This window comes from Anguilla anguilla, chromosome 9, assembly GCF_013347855.1.
Source record: "Anguilla anguilla isolate fAngAng1 chromosome 9, fAngAng1.pri, whole genome shotgun sequence".
In the NCBI taxonomy this organism is placed as follows: Eukaryota; Metazoa; Chordata; class Actinopteri; order Anguilliformes; family Anguillidae; genus Anguilla; species Anguilla anguilla.
Window position 1 is genome coordinate 42,123,156 of NC_049209.1, and position 15,617 is coordinate 42,138,772.

Below are 15,617 nucleotides of genomic sequence, written 5' to 3' on the forward strand. Positions count from 1 at the left end.
ACCCACCTACCCCCTGCCATGCCCACCAGTTGGTCCTAACTGACAGTTTGGCAACCAACACTGCAAAATAGGTTTGCTACCTGTAGCATATGATAGCACAGCACATAGCTGCCATTAATGGTAGGATAGCAATGGCTTGCATTATTGCCTCTCCTGCTTACTTTCGCTGTTCTCCTGCTGAAAGCCATCGGCTTCTTAGAGATTGTCCCAGGATACTTAGGGTGAGCACAAGATTCCCTTTCCCTTTTGAGGGACTTATGAGACATTTTCTCCTGGGCTTAACCTCGATAATGAATGCACGAGAAATTTAATTCTCATCATATCCCATAATATTGGCTCCATGCCTAATTTTATGAGTGGTGACAGAAAATCTTTGATGAACAAAATGGAAGAAATATATAGGTCCTGTAAGGAGGTATATCCCTGGTTTCTCTCATGTGTTCTCTGCCACAGGAGGGCAAGGAATAAATGCTACCTAGCTGAAATGCTTACTCAGCAGTTATTTGCGTTTCATAAACTGTTGGGCGACGGCTTCAGCGCAACAGTTTGGAGAATAATTTTACGGTGTACATTTTGACTCCTATACTATCTCTGTTATATCAAATATGAGTCTTTAACAGTTTATGTGCACTGCAGCAGTTCTATTCACAATGAAACCCTCTAAAGCCAGGGTGTCAAACTCCAGAGGGCTGCAGTGTCTGGAGCTATTTGTGGTTTCCTTTCAATCAGCAGCCAATTAAGGCCTTGAAAACAAGGTGTGTGGACTCTTTATCCAATCAATAACTTAATCAGTCTTGCTGAAACACAGCAAAAACAGGCAGACAACGTGGCCTTCTAAGCCTGGAGTTTGACACCCCTGCTCTAAAGTTATGCAAAATTCATATTTCAACTGATTGAAATACATTAAAGTCAGTAGAAACTGTATTTGAATACATTTTATCATATGTATCTTATGGTCATATGATTTACTGCCTCATAATAAAAATAGGTAATGCATGAGCTATATGCCAAAAAGCCTGGTATTCCTGGTTGTGACAATGTCTTTCTTACAGCCTATGACAAATACAATATCACTCTGGTAGTGCATGAAGCAATAGTTCAAGTGCTAAGTCTTAAGAGTTAGAGCGAATATAATTCTAAGAGGTAGTCTTGACTCAGAATTAGACTTTTTTTACTAATATTTTTGGGGTATTTATTGAATTGGCTGGGCCTTGTACAACACAGAAGTCAGTGGTACCAGAGTAGCTACTGAGCTTAAGTCTGCAGTCCTCAGGCAGCTAAAAACATCACTCTACAATAGCGTTATAGCAATAAAGTGCAGTACATCACACTTAAAACTGTAGTATTATAGCAATGAAATTTAGTACAGCATACATAGTACAATATCGTTATAACAATAAAATACAGTACACCACACTATATAAAGTAGCACTATAGTAAAGAAAACAGTACATCACAGTTAATATAATTGTATCATGTCAATTAATTTCAGTACGTCACACTTATACTGTAGTATTATAGCGATAAAATAGAGTAAATTATCATCGTAATAAAATTATTTTTCTTCAGAAGGGCAGAGCAGGGGTTTTATGATGTTGATAGAGGAACTTGAGCTTGTGTATAGAAAGAAAGGGGGAAATTATTGGGCCTGCCCGTATCCTGTACGTGCGGGTGACAGGGAGGTCGGCTTTTGGGTCGAGCACAGCTGAATGTGGAAGTGGAACTGCCACTCACAGCTCTGGATATCTGTTCTAGTAAGCGTAATAAGAGCTTTACAATTGATGCCTCTCATTCACCCATACACACACACCAACGGTGAAAGGCTGCCATGCAAGGTACCAATCAGCTCGTTGGGAGCAATTAGTGGTTAGGTGTCTTGCTCAGGGACACTTCGACACGCCCAGGGCGGGGGATCGAACCGGCAACCCTCCGACTGCCAGACAACTGTCCTTATCTCCTGAGCTATGTCGCCCCTTAACAATAATAATAATAATAATATAATAATAATAATAAAAATAACAACAACAACTTTATTTATGTAGAACTTATCAAAACATGTTTACAAAGTACTTTACAAATTTAAGAGAACATAGAAAAGGAATAAAATGAAATGAATTGACCAAAAATTCATAACACGGATCACAAAGTGCTTACAAATAATACAAATGAGCAAAAAAAGAACACAGGATCGGAAAGCTGGAGAGTAGAAATACAGTGATGGCAAGAGTAATCACTAACAAAAAAAAAACTCCAAGTAAAACTTTCAAATAAAATAAGTGTTTTAAAAGAAGATACTGAATTTGCTAGCCTGATCTCCTCTGGCAGGTCATTCCACAGTCTATGGGTCCTGATAGAGAAAGCACAATCACCCTTTATTTTCAGCCTAAGCTGTTAAACAGCCAAAAGAGCCTTGCCTGGGGACCTCAGGCTCTGCCTTGACTTACAGGGAATTAAAAGGTCTGAGATATAGGATGGAGCTAGCCTCAGGCGTGCTTTAAAATTGATTAATAAAATTTTAAAATCAATCCTAAATTTTACTGGCAGCCAGAGGAACGAGGCTAAAATGTGTGTTATGTGCTGCTTTTTCTTAGTGCCGGTGTAATTGCAAAAACGGTGGACCTGAATAACCTCTGTCAATCTGTTTCTGGCTCAGGTGTCATTTGGACATATCGACCCCCTTATTAGACACAGGGCCTTCACATGTTTGTATACTTCAGCACATTGTTTTGCGCATACGTGCGTACAAGTTACTGGTGCCTTAATTAACTTGGTAGACTCGTATGTAGCTTTTTGTTTTGTTAGCTATGAAGGTCTGTAGCTGGCTTTATCATCTCAGAAGTTACCAACTAGCTGGCTAACTAGCTGCGAACCAGCCAGATGATAAAGCCACGTTAAATTCAGTTTGATTCCTGTAATGGAAATGTCACACTTTGTAGCTAAACGAAATCAGCTCTGCCGGGCCAGAATTGGCGCGGATCCGGCCTGGAGTCGCTGGCTATCTGGGTAGCGATTGCAATGTTCACTTGCTTTAGCTGACCACTTGCAGTGCTTTAGCTAGCAGGCTAATAACAGGTAATGATGTCCAACAGTCCTACATGAATAAGCACATAGTTATGCATGATTAGCCTTGTATGCAATAAAGTGGTCAATACGTCTAACTGACACTGAAACTGGAAACAGATTGATGCAGGTTTTGCAGGTCCACCGTTTTTGCAGTCACATCGGTCTGGAGTCTGGCCACAGGATTTTGCACTAATTGTAGCCTTGATATGTTCTGGTGGCTAACACAGGAGTATAGTGAGTTTAAGTAAACAAGTAGCAAGGAAATAAAAGCATGTGAAACAATGTATAAGTGTTTAAAAGATAAAAATGCTTTAATTTTGGAAAGTCTTCTACAGTCAAAAATAAAACCCAGATTTTTACATCTTATTGTTATGTTGGAAGAAAGGGGGCCAAGATGATTTTGAATGTCTTTACTGATTAGAGGAGATCCAGTTTTAGTTTAAGCTGTAGGACATCCAGCTGTGAATGTCCAAGGGGCAGTTTTTTTAGAGAGGGCAGTTCTGTCATATCGCCTGATTTAATGAGGACCTATGGGCGAGTGTCGTCTGCGTTAAAGTGGAAGTTGACATTGTTTTGACGTTTTCTAATTACATATCCCGGAGGGTGCATATACGTATATTGAAAATCAATTGAATCAAGATGACTTGTCTTCCCCAAGAGCAACAGAGAAAATTATGTGTGATAAAATGCGGAGAACCAGTTATGAGCTGTGCCAGAGATGCCAACGCAGTGATTAAGATGGTGTCTGATTAGAGGTCATTACAGTATGAGACTTACTTGAGCCCTTGTTTAAAATCCATTCCAATGGGACGCTAAGCTTTGATATGTGAATTTCTGAAGTTCTGAATTTCAGACCATGCACTGCACCCTGGATATTTTATGTATGTTTATGTATTACAGAACTTTTACTCCATATTTTTGGAGGTGTCTTACATCATGACTTGCAACACCTGGAACTGGAATCTGATCCACATTTTCAATCAGTGTTGTGTTATTTTAAAAGTAAGAGTTGAGCTGGGGCAAGGTCAGACATTCTGAATTGAAAATTCCAGAGGCTTGTTTTCTGACAGTTTACCTGCCCAACGTACCAGAAGGGAACGTACCTGTCTTTGTCAGGTTTTGTGTTTTCAGAGAGAAAAATGGCACCTTGTGGTGTATATTCCTGTAGAAACCTTTTTTTATGTAATTTACGTAACTGCAGTATAATATAAGCCACCGATGTGAGCAAGCAAGCCATTATTCTTTTTTATGGCCACCTTAACATATATTCTTGGCCATGTCAGACTGTTGAAAGATCATGAATTGTTTCTATGCTTGGAAGCCCACTGGTGCCCTGCCCCTTGGCAGGGCTGTGACTATCAGCTGTCTGGGTCCGTCACGAGGAATAGGTCTGCTGTTTTTCCGAGTCATACTGGTCATATTTTTGAGGTCCATTCCCAAGTGGACACCCACTGCTACAACCGGAGTGGCTTTGTTTGGATGACTTCTGGAAGAGCGTGGAAAGTACTCTTTTTTGAATGAAAACAATACTTCTCATGACATGTTCTCTTCTGGAGGCATGCTTGTAACATGTTTGAGTCCTCTTTTATGAGTGCATGGAAATAATTGGAGGTTGGTCAGCCAGATGCTTTGCTGTCATGTTTTGGGAAGGAAAATCATGTGCCCCGTTCTGTTTGTGTGAGTATGTTTTAATTAGAATTTCTGTGTGTGTCGCATGTATTTTTACCAATAAAGCTAGGCTGTGACAGGTGTGTCATTTTGAACTTGATCTGTTCACTTTGCCATAGTCATTGGTTTATTTAAATCTAGGCTAGTGATTAAATAAAATGTATGTATTTTGTTAGCAATGGAAAGATCCATACTAGATTGGATGTTACTTTAATGTGTAATACAGAATATTGTATATCTATACATTTTTATGGCATGTACATTTAATTAATATAAAAATGTGTGCTTGGTACTGTACTGTATATTAAGTTGACTGCCTTTTTATTCCCTTTTTAAACATTATTATCCAATTTAGAATGTACAATTGCACATGTAAGCCTGCCTCTGCAACGCAAAATTCTCTTATCGTGTAATCGATTCAGGAGAACATGGAATAGCATGTGTGTCCTTCAGACCTCTTGCAGCCGACTGCTGCTTCTGGCCACTCTACCATCTGACCTCCTCAGCCACTGTGCAGGAGGGCTGCACAGCTGTGCCTGTTTGACCAGAATTGTCAATAGGTTGTTGTTCTCTGCCAATAAGACTCTCTCTGGGGGATGCTATGGCTAGTTAGCAGCGTAGTCAGAAATATTCATGTAGTTTGGCCTGTATAGAAGTCGCTGGGCCAGAATGACCTAGGTGGGCAGTTTGGTGTGGTGGTTCAGCCTAGATACATGGGTGGGCCAAGATAATATTTAGGTGGCCATGGCCCACCCTGACTCACCCATTCCTATGCCAGTAGCACCTCACAGAACTCCCTATGACAGTCAGCTCTGGCACGGTCACAATTCCATTTTGGACCTTTGGGTGAATCGGTGCACTGAGAACTAGTGCTATCCATGACCCCACTGGAGTGCAGTGTGTTTGAGGAAGGCTTTCTGAGCTACATCCTTTTTCCAAATTCTTCAAACCTGTCATATGAGTTTTGTGGTTGTAGCACACTATTTGGGAGAGTGATCTGGCTGTCTGTGTGTGCAGTGTCATTTTTTGGCATTGTCACACCATTTTTAGAATGTTGACATCTTCCGTGACAGTAGTAGGGTCACACATATGTCCCATGGAGAGACAGAGGCTTCCCCTCATTTTTTGTGTCTAAATTGGATATTGAATCATGGAACATATGGAATTTTCACTCTTAGCCCCTATTCTGTATGTTGGTAGGAAGACAAGTTGCTGTCTCTTTTCATTTCTATTCTATTTTCATTCGTTGGTGAGTGAGTGATTACATACCAAAAGTACTCACCGGCTATATACGTACCAAGAAGTACAGTGGCATTCGGGAAAAAAAACTAAACCAAAAAAATTCATTTCAGCTTCCTCTTTTTGAGATTCTTTATGGTAAACACCCTTTCTCCCAAGGCAACTGAATCAACAGACTGTATACATAAAAGAAAGATCTAACGGCTTAGTTTGCAGAACTCCCCTGATGTGACACTCCCTTTTAAGTCAGCTAGATAATCATTTTCCTCTATGAAATGTGCAGCATGCAGTTTTTTTTTTTAGCAATGGAAGGGGGTTGTGTACCATTTATTTTTTTATTCATGTACCTTTTTTTAAACACATCCTCCAATTTCTCCAGAATTGCCTTACACTTTTTTTTCCCCCAGATATTTTCATGAGTCACCGTGGTCAGCCAGTGGACCAGGCTGGTTACACTGAGTGTGGGTATTTTGGAAACATGTCTGGGAGTGCCTTCTCCACTATGTCCACCGAGCCTGTACTCCATCCTGACAATCAGCTGGCACAGGTCAGTTAAATCCATTTCACAGTGAATTGCCATGTGTGTAAACCATGCCTCAGAAGGCCTATTTTTTTATCCAAGGGTCTATTTTTTTTTATCGTAAAACAGTAAGAGACCCAGGAATTTAGTGTAGTTTATTTATTTGACGATTCACTTTAAAAGGACAATTACATGGTTGCAAACACCAATGTACATGCACAATTAAAAGAGCATCAGGGATAACACGAAAAAGTCACAGGACTTATTTCCATTGTGGCCCTTGCTGTATTTGTTGAATTTGTTGTGGGTATGATTTTGATAGCAGTGCTTGTTTTACAGCCGTAGTTGATATTTATGGTTTGGTAAGTAGCGGTGAATGTTTTGCAGGCTAGCCTACCCTCTGCGGGAAGCAACAGCAGACTGTCTCACCCATCGTCGTCAGACTCCCTGTCGGACCAGGGCTATCACAGGCAACCTTTGACCTCCGAGATGGCTTTCAGCACCGGCGGCGTCACCCCGGAACACAAGTACAAAGCGCAGCTGGACTACGGCCCGCATTCCGAGTACCAGGCCCACGGGCTGACTGCGGGGGAAGCGGCGTACGGGCAGCAGCCTTACACAAACGCCGCCATGGCCTCCGCGAACATGCACCCCGGCCCCCAGGACGGCCCCTTCCTCTACCCCGCCCCGTGCCACAAGTACCGGTACAGCTCGGCGGCGGCGGCGTCCTCCGTCATCACCCACACCGGCTCCATGATCGGCGCCCTGGTGTCGGACCCGGCGGACCAGGGCTACCCCGCGCCGGACCTGTTCGCGCCGGGCCCCTGCGTGTCGGTGGGGTACCCTCCCCTCCCCGCCGCCCACGCCGTCCCGGTGTCCCGCGCCTCGTTCCCCGCCCCTCATCAGCACTCGGACGTGGGCGTCCGGGGAAAGTACAGGCAGAAGACGTCCGGGGTGAAGACGGTGTCGTCGGCTGCGCCCACTTCCCCTCTGCAGACCAGCTGCTTAGCTAAGCTGCTTTCCACGGGCACACAAGAGCGTGCGTTTCGACCTTTCTTCACCCCTCTCCCTTGGATGTGCATTTCCCTGTTAATATTTAATGGCGACTTACTTGCCCAGCTGCCTCATAAAGTTTTAATTTTTTAAAGTCTGTGTGCTATTTTCTGCATGAATTGTTTTTACTGTTCTTAGTTTATTGGAAGGTAACCATTTCTGAATGTCTTGTGACATAGGCTCATGTGGAGGGTGAGAGCCATGTATGACAATGCTTGCTACAGTTACAAAAACAATATTGCATGGTTATTTAATTAATTGATTTTGTCCAGTGTTTAAATGAAAACACACTTCTATATGCAGGGAGTACATGTACAAACATGGTAATCTGGCTAATCTCAATAATGTATTGTAGTATTGAGGACTGTTATGGAATTGTTCTTATGCCATTTCATGAAAGCTGTTCATTGTCAGAATGGTCAGTTGGAAACTGTACCTGATCGCTTAATGATAAGCTTACAAAAAAGATAAAATCAAACTTTTAAACTTTAAGTAATCTCGGGCTGCCAGTGCAACCTTGAACTCAAATGTCAGTGTCACATTCAAATTTTCTCATTCCTGACTAGGCTTAATGAGTTATTGTTTCATATTTGTTTTTTATTATTTAGGTAAACCAACACCAGGATTTGATCCTACCTTAGCTGAGGCAAAGGGTCACTGTTCCCTGTCTCCTAACTCTCCAGTAAGCCGCCAGCTTTTTACCTCTCTGTGTTTGTCATAGCTTGAATGAGCAATCTGATTTGGATTGGTGAGTATGAGCCTTTGTTTCCACATATAGTTGAGGAGTGTCATCTCTCTAACAATCAAATGAAGATCACCAGTCCTTCCAAATTTGAATGTGGCAGAACAATTTGTCAAGCAAGGGGGACCAGGATTTTTGTTGAGTAGCTATAAATCCTCAAGATAATGAGGAGAATTGTGCTGAGTAAACACACATTTGTATATTTTTTATTTTTTTGCAGAGTGGCAGAATGAATGTGGGCGGGGCTTCGGGCCAGATGCACCACGGCACTTCCTGTCCCTCCGGGATCCCGCTCGTGCCGCCGCTGCACTGCCAAACTGCCCTCCTGCCCCCGGCGGAGGGCCTCGCGGGCTCCTCGCGCGGCTCCGCGGTGTCCGCCCTGCTCACCCAGGGCCCCCTGCCCTCGCAGACCCCGCTCCTCATCCCCAAGACCGAGAAGCTGTCCCCCGTCCACATCTACAGCAGCGACAGAAACAGCTTAACAGGTCTGAAATCAACGAAATCACTGATTTTAAGGTCTGAAATCAATGAAATCACTGATTTTAAGGTCTGAAATCAATGAAATCACTGATTTTCAGGTCTGAAATCACTCTGGACCTGAAAATCTGTAGACCATGAATAGTACTTACCAAACTATTAGTCTCATCACTGAGACTTGAATACTATTCACACACGATACAAGTTTGTTTTCATTCAAAATTCATAGCTTTTGTCTTTCCAGGGCCCACACTGTAATTTCAGTGGTCCTTTTTAAATTAGTTCTTACCCACATGGCATTGACAATATTAAGACATCTGTGAGAAGCCACTCATTTGTGGGTCCCGTCTGCATTTAGTTTCTTAATCTTACTTTCATGTCGATGTCTGCTTTTTAAATTGTGTGTTCATTTAACTGGGGCAGTGAGGCAACAAAGTGCTTAATATGTAACTGTTTTGTTTAACCGTTGTGTTGTCTTCATATTATGCATGTGCCCCGTCTTCACAGGGTCAATAATGACTCATCTTTGCCAGATCCTCTGGGATAAAGCATTCAATTTTAAACCTTATATCAATATTGTTCTTGTAGAAACAACCTGTTACTCATCAATAAATGGGTGAAAAACTGTTTTCCTTCTTCATAGTCCAGAGAGACTATATTTCTTCAGTCAACACCACTTGTTTCTACTACAAAACAGAATTATTATTTTTTTTTTTTTGCTGTAACACAGTAGATGTGTGGCACTTAACTATGATTATAACTTCTGATTTCATAACTGCTGGGTTTTAAAAAAAAAAAAACTCATAAGACAATCTTTATACCCTGATGGTGTAGCATTTTTTATAAAAATATAAAAAGGACGATGTTTAACTTTTTCTAATGGCAGGGTAATTCCAGGAAAAGTCATCAAATTTAATGCTAAAAAAAGTAATTTCAGGGGTTTACACCACTATTAAACTCAGCATGGTAAGTCATATTTGGTCCAGAGGACAACACAAGGGTTAAATCCAGATAATCCGTATTATTCATAGTTGTTTTTTGTGACAATAGGCTGCAGACATGGAAATGTATTTCCCTATCATTTCAACCGAACATCTGCGTCTGTTTTTGTGTTGCTGACTTGGATATTACTCCGCTGTTTCTAGCGAGTTTCACACGGAACGCAGGCCAGATGTCCCCAACAAACCCCGTAGAGAAGAGTTCCAACCCCCAGTCACCGCACTCCTTCCCCGGCCCAGCCAAGCTGGAGCCAACCAAGGTAACCCTGCTCTACCTGCGCAACCCTTCTCATGAATCATTTAGAGGGGTTTTCTATTAAAACAGATAAAAGACTGATAAAGGAACTTTGTTTCACATTTACACCTGACTGACAGTTGGTTATAAACTAATATTTTTGATTGGGCATCACACTGGCCTTTGTCAGGCTAATTAAAACTCCGGCAGAGCGCATGATATGCGAAGCCTAAAGCTGTAACTCTTTCAGACTGAGACCAGAAGAATAACTCACATCTCGGCAGAGCAGAAGCGACGGTTCAACATAAAGCTGGGATTCGACACGCTGCACAGCCTCGTAACGACCCTGAGTTCACAGCCTAGCATTAAGGTAAGGTTCAGTTAGAGGCTTTAAAATCAGTTGGAGGATTGCTGTCTCCAATAATTATTTTGGATTGAGCAGTAAGCTCTCGTTTCATGATCAATGACATGATGAATGAAATGACTGTTTTTAATATGCACACAAAAAAACAGGCAGTAGAAGTGAGAAGGTATGTTTCTAAAAAATATGTTCAGTAGAAGCTGCTAGGAAAAAAAGTTATCCTCTCCTTTGCAAGAAGTTTACCTCATTTTTTTATGGTCTAGTAATGGAGAGGAAATGGTAGTGCTCATAATTTCACAGAACCCTCTTAATTTCTGTCTTTGGAGAACAACGATCACATGGGCTCCTGTTATTTTAAAATTTCCAGTTTATTATGTGGCCAATTGTGAAATGATTTAGATTTAGTATACTATATACTAAATAAACTATATACTGTACAGCTTCACGTCAAAGGGATACAGAAAGGTGTTTATAATAATGTGGTTGTAGGTGGACTCCCAGGCCTCTGTCTGCATGACTGTGAGTTTGTCTGCCCACAGATCAGTAAGGCCACCACCCTGCAGAAGACAGCGGAGTACATCAGCAAGATGCAGCAGGAGCGATCCCAGCTGCAGGAGGAGGCCCAGAGGCTGCGGGAGGAGATTGTAGGCCTCAACTCCACCATCAAGTAAGAGCCACACCCAGTTTCTGACCTGCGATACAATGAGCTCTGCCACTGCACCTGCTATGACACTCCCTTGACACAACAAAATGGCTGATTCCATATGATTTTCAGCAGTGAATATTCCCATTCTCTCCCATTCACAAGTTAAGGACCCTCTGCAATCACTCCAAATGACCAATGCTGAATCTTCCTATAGTGGGATGTATAAGTGCTTTGCTGGTTTCAGGATTTAAAAATATGCTTTTTATAATAGTATTACTTCCTTATGATGCAAATATAATAATAGTTATTTGCATCATTTAAATTGATTATTTTAATTGCACAGTGTCTTTAAAATAAGTTTTTATATTGTAAGCTCCATCTCATTCTGTACTGTTCACACACATTTTCAAGTACCTCTCAATGGCTCAGACACGACTCAGAGGTGCGGACTACGTTTCTACAGTGGCGATATTGGTATAGGTCCACTCGTACGGAGACCGGCATTTGAAAGGCCTCACCGCCACGCTCCGCCGTAAGTGATGCGTTTCCTGTCCTTGCTCAGCATGTGCCAGCAGCAGCTCCCCGCCACCGGAGTGCCGATCACGCGGCAGCGCTTCGACCGCATGAGGGAGATGTTCCGCGACTACGTCAGGGCCCAGACGCTGCAGAACTGGAAGTTCTGGATCGTATCCTTCTCGTCTACCGCAAAGGACTATGGGACAATTTCAGAAGCGGGGGCCGGAATGACATTTACACGTTCATCTGGCCGTACTCACACCACCGCTGCCGAGATTTTCGGTGCGATGTAAAATAATTACTTAGGAATGACAGCTCAAAAGGGCAACGTTATTTGCAGCCGGAGAGCTTGTAAAGTGATAGCACTTAGGAGCGATATCTATCAGCGTCAAATTACATTTTAAAATTATCATTAAAAGAGGGGTTTTTTAAGTAAATTAGGAGTGGGGGCAACGCAGATTGTGGTCTAATTTAGAAATGCACTTGACTGCTTTTATTAATGCTGGTTGAAATTCAGAGTGATCCGCCTCTCCAGGTGAGCCTTTGTTGCAGCGCCCTTTGTGGCTGACGCGTTAAGACGCCTTTGGGACCAACGCGTTAAAACACCCTGCTCCTTATGCTCCTTAATCCCGTGCTTTCCCAGTTCAGCATCATCATCGAGCCCCTGTTTGAGTCCTACAATGGGATGGTGTCCACGGCGAGCGTGGAGGACCTGTGTCGGACCACCCTGTCCTGGCTGGACCAGCACTGCTCCCTCCCAGCGCTCAGACCCAGTGAGAGCGCGCACACGCAGTCCGAGCCTCACACTTCATTCAGCCACATTGCACAGTCACGCACAAATATTAGCACTAACAAAAGGAGGACATTTACTATCCTGAACCATTAAATGCTAGGTATTGTTTTAATCAAAGCATATTCATACTTACAGAGTCGAGCCCTTGCAATGCATTCTTAATGGCAATACATTCACGTAGCCTTTCTAAAGAAGGGACACAGAGGGTTTCACATACAGAATTCCTATCCCCACTTTCTGGTTTTGAATCGGTTTGGCCCTGGGCCTTGAGGTCTCTCACAATACAGTAAACTTGACCTTAGAAAGGACAGACAATGTTAAAGTGCTGAGTCTCAGCTTTTATTAAAGGGTATTTCAATACATTTTAGTTTCACCATGTAGAAATAACTTTTTATACATAGCCCGCCCCCCCCCCCTCCCCCCATGAGAATGTTTTGGTCATCAACTGTAGAGGTCTTCCGTGGCCCTTTGCGATTACTGAGTTCACCAGTGCTCTCTTTCTTCTTAATGATGTTCCAAACTGTTGAATTTGATAAGCCTAACGTTTGGCCTATGTCTCTGACTGTTTTTTTCATGTTTCTCTGCCTCATAATGGCTACCTTGACTTTCATTGACACAACTCTGGTCCTTATGCTCACAAACAGCAATAACAGACTTCAAAGGCAACCAAAAGCCTAGAATCAAGACTAGATACTGAAAGCTGTTTTATACTTGCAGTAAAGAAGCAATTAAACATACCTGACTAATAAAAAACATTTGGCTCAAACATTATGGTGCCCTCAAATGGGGGTCTATGTATAAAAAATGTTGTTATATCTACATGATGAAATCAAAATATATTAGAATACCTAAGCAGTGGACCCACAGTTCTGAAATCATGTATGTATGATGGGTAGGTGAATGATTTTGCATCAGTAAAATGCTTAACGAATTCACCAGTTGAGTGCTGGTTCAAGGAAAGAAAGGCAGCTTCAGACAATTCTGAAGAACACTGCTTCCTGGAGGTGTTTTATGAGTCTTTCACTATAAGGCCTCATAAAATACAAATAGTGTTGCAAGAGTTACAACTCTTTAAACAGCAGACTAGGAGGGGAAGCTGCAGAAGTTGCAAGATTGTGAAATAAGATTTTTCCAGAATCATAAATGAATAAATATGACTTTGGATCTGACACAATATAATTTCTGTGACAAATGTTCTATCTCCTGTTGTTGTTTTAAACATTGTTATAAAATAAACGTCCACTGAGCAGTATTGCCAAGTTAATTATTACCGGTACTGAATGTTATTAGGTGAACGTTTCAACTGCAGTGGCAGAGTGACAACTTTCAATGTTAATAAAAATACAGATCTGATAATCTGGTTCATCGCTACCATGTGTGGTATTCCTTCCAAAAGCATCTATGCTTGCTGTTTTTATGTTTCTTTTGTTAGATTCAGCTTCCTAGTTAGCCATCTTTATCAAATGGTGGTTGAATGTCAGTGTTTTGCCCTCGTATGTGTAAAGCAGTGAGTTTGTGTGTTTGAATGCCAAATCATTGTATAGGTTTACCACAGTTTCCTGAGTCGGCATCTCATGAGTGGCCCCTCTTTCCTTCTCTCCCTCCCCCCCTCTCTCTTTCTCTCTCTCTCTCTCTCTCCTCCCCTCTCTTGCCCCTAATTTCTCTTTTCCCAGCCGTCCTCAGTTCACTCCGCCTCCTCAGCACCTCCACCTCCATTCTGACTGACCCCACCCTGGTCCCGGAGCAGGCCACGCGGGCGGTCACCCAGAGCGACCCAGCCCACGGTTACTCCTAGGAAACGAGTCTCTGCTGCGGCCAGCGGGGCAGGCAGCGCCATCGGGGCGCTTGTGTCAGTGGCCTTCACGCCACCGGCGACTTCATCAACAGGGAAACTGTTCACAGTTCTGATTGTTATTTCTGCTGTTAAACCTAAGGGCTACAGATTTATCACCCGTACAGGTCCCCCTAGCTGCTCTCTGACCCCCCCCCCCCTCCTCCCCTTAACATTCCACATAATTGTCTTCATTGTTAAAAGTATGTCCCTGTACAACTTCTTACAGCTTTCATGCTGGGTGGTTTCTATATTTTGTTTGATGTAAAAAAAAAAAAACACCCACTTTGTTCATTTCAGCTGGGGTATGGTTCATCCCATGAATCAATGAAACTGCTAAGCCACTAAATATTAGTGAAGAGATTCACAAACACAGTGCAGTTACGAGGGTTATTTATCTTCTGTTCTCTTGGCAGGGTAGAGCTTGATTTTAGCACCAGCTTGTTTAACTCATCGGACAGAATGTGTACTTGTGTACCTGCATTAGACACTGTATGCAAGACCTGAGTCATTTCTTTTTTTGGGGTCAGAAGTCCCATGTAACATCGTTTAAATTCATATGGTTATTTTAAAATTGGAGTTTCTGAGTATAAAGTATACATAATTTATCTGATTGAAAATTTTCGTTGAGAATGATTGTTGAAACGTTTGTTTTTTTTTTTGTTTTTTTATAGTTCGGTACAATGTGAATAACACACGCAAATCTGACTCAAAAAGCAAAAAAACTTGTTTTTGTTTTGATGTTTAAAATGTTTTTATCCATTCTTGAATGTTATCATGGGATTTGACTTGTTTTTGTTTTTTAAATTTGCAACTGTTTGAACATTTTATTAAATTGATTTTGGTTCAAATCAGCATGGTATATTACATTAATACAGTATATTCTGGTAATTCCAGTCTCTCCTTTGGTAAAAATCAAGCTCACTTATTCACACTGACCCCTTTCTCTTGTGATCTCAATTTGGCGAAAATCAAAAACAAGCTGAAGTTGCAAGTTAAGAATTGTGACCACTGGTCTACAGTGCAGGAGGTAAACGTTTGTGTATTTCTTAATGTGAAAATGGATGATCTGTAAGCAAGAAAACATCGCCACCAAATTTAACAAAAAGTACAGGACAAAAAATAATAAACATTGAAATAAGATATATTCTGCACACTACTTATGTGCTCCTTAATTATTTTATTTGTCCAGAAGGATCATCCTGAGGATAACCCGGCAACTCTTTATAAGTCATTAGAAACTAGGGGAAGAGGACTTAATTACATTCCTCCAAACAACTTTGCTCCGATTTTATTCTTACTGTAGCAGCCTTTAAACGACCCTATAAAAAAATCAGTTCCATATGTTTAAAGAAAAAGCCGTAAATGAGAAATGGTGAAATGTTCACTTTGAATGAGCCTTTGGAAAATCTTCATTATAGTTAAAACTGATAAGCTTCATATGACTGATTTCATAGTACAGAAGGAATGATCAC

General features: G+C 41.7%; 1 protein-coding gene across 1 annotated transcript in view; it reads left to right on the plus strand.

Annotated features, from left to right (window-relative positions):
* The window catches only part of LOC118234949 (carbohydrate-responsive element-binding protein), a 31,560-nt gene extending 16,567 nt beyond the window's left edge, over window positions 1–14,993 (plus strand). The window contains exons 8-17 of the mRNA XM_035431839.1: window positions 6,378–6,517; window positions 6,878–7,529; window positions 8,152–8,225; window positions 8,506–8,770; window positions 9,908–10,020; window positions 10,246–10,365; window positions 10,896–11,023; window positions 11,565–11,688; window positions 12,162–12,291; window positions 13,985–14,993. Of these exons, the coding sequence (XP_035287730.1) occupies window positions 6,378–6,517; window positions 6,878–7,529; window positions 8,152–8,225; window positions 8,506–8,770; window positions 9,908–10,020; window positions 10,246–10,365; window positions 10,896–11,023; window positions 11,565–11,688; window positions 12,162–12,291; window positions 13,985–14,106 (1,868 nt within the window). The 3' untranslated portion in view covers window positions 14,107–14,993. The remainder of the gene's footprint in view (window positions 1–6,377; window positions 6,518–6,877; window positions 7,530–8,151; window positions 8,226–8,505; window positions 8,771–9,907; window positions 10,021–10,245; window positions 10,366–10,895; window positions 11,024–11,564; window positions 11,689–12,161; window positions 12,292–13,984) is intronic.
* Window positions 14,994–15,617: the final 624 nt, after the last annotated feature.